Here is a 5,805-nt window from a genome sequence, read left to right as displayed (position 1 = left end):
CAAACCAGAAATATAACCTTCCATCAAAGCTCTCAGGTCTCAATGAACAGTTACAGTTAAAAGCAGCTGCTGTCAGGGCTGAACTTTCACTTTTGTTCTCAGGTTATTTTACAAACATGAAGTTATTCTTGGTGTTTTCTGTTCCTTTGTGTGAAGAACAGAACACAGTGATAGCTGGACATGGGCACCAGTGACCCCCGCAACCCAAAAAGGAAGAAGCAGGTAAAAGACAATGGATATATATTAAGTAGACAGAATGCAAATTCAAATATTCCTGAGAACAAGGAAGGTTTAGTTTAAATATTTCAAGATGATTTTATAAGTAATTTACCATCTTCCCTTACCTCCTAATGCTGAAAATTGTGAGTGATCCATAATTTTTTTTTTTGTTATAATAAAATAAATGTACTTTATTTACAGCTAAGCCTCAATTAGCTGGTTTACTGACAGCTTATCAATAGAAACAATGTAAACTGTGGTTGTATTTAGTTTAAACAGCTCTCAGTGAATTATTTTTTGTAAAGAGTTTGTTTTTTCTGCCTGAACATTTTCAATAACTCGCCAACCTCTGTAATTTTGTGCTGTAAGGTGCAGTTAGTGGAGGTGAACAGCCTCTGAAACTTGAGCTAGCTAAAAAAGCTAAAAGTTTCCAGATTTTTTACATCCAAAGCTGAAAATAAAAATATCGTGGCCATAATTTTCTCTATTTGTTACAAAGTTATGGAAAGGCAAATCAGTGAAGCAAAAAGCTAATTTTGATGCATTTAGTTGAACCGGATTTTGGGGTGTACAGTAATATAAATTCAGAAGCTGGTTCTTCAGCTCGTTCACAACTACAAGTAAACATATCTGTCTCGTTTCAAACATAAATACAATATTTTATAAACACAGCTCCTCAATATTCAGCTTAAAATGACAACAACAAAACGAGTGCACTGTAATGCCCGTTCAGAGATGAAACCCTGGATTAATTTCTCTATGAGCTCCTGCCTGGGGGGTGGGGGGTGGAGTGTCGCTGTGGTAGTCCAGGCTGTTAGGGAAGACTGACACGGGGGGGCTCCATGGAGTTTCCTCTCACTGTGATGTGCTCCCACCCACCCTAAAAAAAAAAGAGGAGACAGTCTGTCACACAATCAGACTTTAAAGTAATTTCAAATAATCACAAAAACAAACCAAAAAAGATTCAAAATGGCACCACTTCATTTCCTCCTATGAATAAACACACTGTGTATTTAGTGACGTGTTTGAGATTTAGGATACAAGCTCCATACAGCTCTGAATCTTTATATCAAATCTAAGTACCCTATTTTCCGCCGTATAAGTCGCATCAGTCCAAAAATGCCTAATAAAGTGAAAAAAAAACCATAAACAAGTCGCTTCGCCATATAAGTCACATCTATTATGTGTCACCGCTGATATGTCGCATTTGTTATGCATCACCGCTGACCACCCGGAAACGTGGGCCGGAGTTGTGCCCAAAATGGATCGGCTGCCAAAATCGTGGCTGCAGAAGCTTGCACGGGAGAGGACCTTAACAAGAACTTAACAAGATTAACACTTAAAAACAATTATTTGCAAATTTATGCAAAAAAAGGTCCGATGTATACGGCGAAAAATACGGTAGTCATTTTTAAATAAAAAGAAACAAAACAGTAAAACTAAAGACTCAACCTTCCTTGAAGAAATGCGTATTGCTCTGCATCTTTCATGCCAACATTTTAAAGTCAGACCATCTTACGATGACAGATGCTGGAGTCGTGCTCCTTTTGTTACAACCATGAAAATAACTTTATGCACAACTCACTCACCGTAATGATCAGTTAGCACTCTGAAGATGTGTTGGGGATGACGCTCAGCTACTACCACACCAAACTAACACTCTACATATCATTCAGCTGAATAACATGTTCTAAAGATGATTAGATGTGTTGGCCGTTTTGGCTCACATCAACTCCAAAATGATTTCAGTTTTAAATGTTATGATTAGGGCAAAAACATTATCATTATGTCAATAATCACCTGAAACACCACATCTATATTCAAACATTTGTTATTATGAAGAGAGCAAGTGTTCCCTGGGCATCCTTAATGTTTGAGCTGCAGATTTGAGTTTTAAATGCACTCTGCCGGTTTATGTCATGACAACATGCTTTTATTCTATTGCCCACTTTTGACCCATTAAAAGTCAAATGTCCATTAAAAGTGAAATTACCCCGATCCCATAGTCCCATGACTGTCCCTTTGGTTCCATGGGATGGACCCCGAGCCGATGGCACACCGTCCCACAACTCAGACTGTGACTGCCCTGAACTTTGTCTGCTATGATCCAAACCTATAAATCACACAAACAAAACCAGCAAACAAGAAACTGTTAAGGAACAGGAAGTGACACGCAATAACACATTTACTCTGAGAAATATTTTATGTTTCAGAAAAAAGAAACTCCTAAATTAGCCATTACATCCTGAAAAAATGACCAGTTGTAAAATCTAACTGACCGCAGGATGCTCGTTTTCAGTTCGTTTGTGTTTTGCAACAAGTACAGCAAAATTTGTCATAAAAGTCATGTGCATGTGCTCAGGACGCTGGCATATCTGTGCCTACCTGATCTAGAGGCCCCACAGAGACTCTGCGCACGTTATTAGAGATGTGCTCCCAAGCGGAGCCCTGAGGGTAGCTGGGGGCCGCACCCTGTCGGTACCATAGGTTACCTGTTTAGGAAACATCCAGATTAGAGATATTCCTGCAGCAGGAATGGTTGTAAAACAAAGATGTTTGCCTTACCGTTTTCGTCCACAGAGTAAATCGATGTCCGCCCCACAGAAACCTGCTTCAGCTTCTGTTTAGCAGGAGAGGGGATGTGGTACCAACAGTCGCCTGCAGAGGGAACCACAACACACTTTATATTGCTGATGTCCAGTTTTGGCAGCTGCTGTGCTGGTTCCTATAAATCTGCTCTCTAACATAGCTATTATATATTTTATGTATTTAGTTAAGAGCCAATAGAGCTGATTATTGATTGCTCTTCAGACGGTCACAGCTTCTCCTGCTGACCTGCTGGGTTCTGTGGAGATACCGATCCTCTGTAGAAAGAAGAACCATCCCTGGCGATGGCCCAGACCTGGCCGCCGGCTCCAACGGAGATGGACTTGAAAGACTGATCTGTTCCCACGTGGAGCCACGAGGATCCCTGAGAGACAAACGGGAGGAAGTTACAACTACTTCCTCTCAGGTGTGCCAAAGTTCTTCCACTGTTTGGATTCTCTGTGGTTTGTCTTGACTATAAAACCAGTCTGCAGCTGGGCAGCCATGTTGCTTTTACAGAGGTTTATTTTATTTATTTATTTTTTTATCTTCTTTTGAAATGTTTTTACTGGAAAATCCTATAAACACTTTTGATGTACAGTAGTCCCTCGCTACTTCGCGGTTCGTTTTTCGTGGACTCGCTCTATCGCGGTTTTTCAAAGTAAGACTGGACATGACACGCAATGGCCGATTGAAGGATGAGCCGCACGATCAGCATGGATCTTTTTATTTAAAATAAATTATTTTAAATTATTTAGCACCTGTGTGCAGCCCACAGCTGCAGGAGACGCTCCCTCCAGAGGCGGACAAGTGGGCGTGGCCGAGAGCAGTGGAGGCAGAGAGCTGATTTCATGACATTCTGTGCTCTCTTAGAGCATTTAGAGTTTAGAAACATTGTTTAGAATATTGCAAGAGTGTGGGAAGGGTTTAAGATGCCTTAACTACTACTAACTACTTGTACTACTATTCCTACTTTGCGGTTTTTCACATATCACAGGGCTTCAGGGTACGGATTCCCCGCGATAAACGAGGGACTACTGTATCTACATTTTTATAGTTGTATCTGTGTGCATGTCTGTGTTTGTCTGTTAGCAAAATATATCATGAATCACTAGAAAAATTCTAATAAGATGCATAAAAAGTCTGTAAATCTATAAATGATTGAAATTTTGAAGATGGCTGCCACAACTGACCAACCTTAGCAACACAAAAGTGACAACTCAGTCAATTACACTGATACTGAGCTAAAGTTTGGTGGTGGTAGCTGATAGTCATACCCAACACATACCACATGCACATTGTGTGAGATCTTTGTTTAAGAGTTTGCCATTAATTGTTAGCAAAATTTCTCATAAATCACTGGAATGTCTTTATCGGAACTGTCAAAACGAACACCTGCAACTCATTAACAGTTAGAATCACCACAAGTTAAGATGGCCGCCACCGTTTGTCAACTTTACCCAACACAGATTAGTTTAGGGGAATTTGACCTAAGATCCAATTTAGCAGCAGCATGAACTCACTCACAACATTTCCTCTGAGCACTAACCGGTCACCAGAGATTTGCTGTGACCCAACTGGGAGCTAATTTTATATCTTTTGTCATGAAAGGCGAGTCCATTTTTATTCATTATAAACATTTATTGTTCCATCAACAGGACGATTACTATGAAACCCTTATGGCTGTCTCCACTACAGGTGTTAAACCTGTTTCTGGGGTGTCAGCTTGCATACTGATGACTCACAGCCGGTGTCAGCGTGGTGACTCCCAGTCGGCAGAGCACATCTCCTTTGTTGCTGATCGCCCATACAGGAACCGTCTCCACATGGCTCTGAGCCGAACACGGCAGGATTGTCACATCGCTCAGTGGGATCGGTGGAATTTCTTGCCAGGGTCCGGTTGTTGTTACTTTACACTTTCTAAGTGGAAAAAGACAAAAGATTTTACCATATCTGAATTACAGATAACTGATTCGTCAAAACGCTTTTATAAACGCACACATAAAAAAAAAACCTTACTCCTATTTACTGATAAATAAATGTTAGAAACCAGTAGGAAAGTGTCAAGTTGAATAGATTCGTTTGATGCATCCACTCAACAGTGAACTCTACTGCCAGAGTTGCTTTTTACAGTACCTGGCCCATCGCCGGCGACGAACAAAGTCCTTCATGGTTTTGTAGCCGTGATACGACCTGCATGGATGCAAACAAAGAATGAGCTGCAGGAACAAATAACTAAATGAAGGTTGCAACTGTGAACATGGTCTGAGTCAGCTCATGCAGCTGGAGGGTTTAAGGAACGACGAGTAAAACCTACGTTGGAAAATCAGCAGCGTACTGCCAGCCTTCTCTGTCGGTTCCCCCGGAGACGCTGAAGTCGACGGCCCAGTCCGACACCTGGAAACAGCAGAGACGAGACGTGAAAGACTGGACGCACCTGCAGGTTTAACCGCATGCTTTGTGACAAGTCAAGAATAAACTCCTGCAGTTTCCAGGTAATTAAGGGTAGTGTTAATGCATGAAAGCTGAAGCTGGTTTTAGCTCCCTACAGAAGAGGATATGCTCATGTGTGTGGCTCTGCGTACCCATGTCCACTGAGGAGATGGAGGTTTTGTGCCGGTTTTTGTGCATTCATGTAATCCAGAGGCATCGCTCCACATGTAGCGATCTGTTGGAAGACCTCTGAAACAAAGTGGGTCAGAAATTATAAACTACTAGTGCCAGTAAGTTATGACAGTAAAACAAAGTGACGCAGATTCACTGTACATGTACGTCAGCGCTGTGTTTAAATGGAAGAATACTACAACATAACGTTGCTCGATCTGTTCTGTGATTGACTCAGCACATCATGGATTACAGTGACCACTGTGGTTCCAACTAGCTTTAGATTAACCAGAGTAAACAAACTAAAGAGCGCATGCAGCCTCCTGCAAAATAATAAAACCCAACAAAGTGATACGTATTGAGAAGAATTCTGAAATACAGTTCAAGACAATATAT

At 41.1% G+C, this 5,805-nt stretch overlaps 1 protein-coding gene across 2 annotated transcripts in view; it reads right to left on the bottom strand.

Annotated features, from left to right (window-relative positions):
• Nucleotides 1-991: 991 nt before the first annotated feature.
• tecpr1a (tectonin beta-propeller repeat containing 1a) overlaps nt 992-5,805 on the bottom strand; it is a 42,041-nt gene continuing 37,227 nt past the window's right edge. For both annotated transcript variants that reach the window (XM_037690751.1, XM_037690750.1), the window contains exons 15-23: nt 5,391-5,487; nt 5,123-5,202; nt 4,942-4,998; nt 4,551-4,725; nt 3,055-3,190; nt 2,785-2,877; nt 2,605-2,711; nt 2,213-2,332; nt 992-1,099 (exon numbers count right to left, since the gene is read on the bottom strand). In XM_037690751.1, the coding sequence (XP_037546679.1) occupies nt 1,034-1,099; nt 2,213-2,332; nt 2,605-2,711; nt 2,785-2,877; nt 3,055-3,190; nt 4,551-4,725; nt 4,942-4,998; nt 5,123-5,202; nt 5,391-5,487 (931 nt within the window). In that variant the 3' untranslated portion in view covers nt 992-1,033. The remainder of the gene's footprint in view (nt 1,100-2,212; nt 2,333-2,604; nt 2,712-2,784; nt 2,878-3,054; nt 3,191-4,550; nt 4,726-4,941; nt 4,999-5,122; nt 5,203-5,390; nt 5,488-5,805) is intronic.

This window comes from Nematolebias whitei, chromosome 17 (genome assembly GCF_014905685.2).
Source record: "Nematolebias whitei isolate Nwh7 chromosome 17, NemWhi1, whole genome shotgun sequence".
NCBI lineage: Eukaryota > Metazoa > Chordata > Actinopteri > Cyprinodontiformes > Rivulidae > Nematolebias > Nematolebias whitei.
The sequence above is the reverse complement of the archived record's forward strand: the minus strand, read 5'-3'. Positions and strand labels throughout refer to the sequence as shown.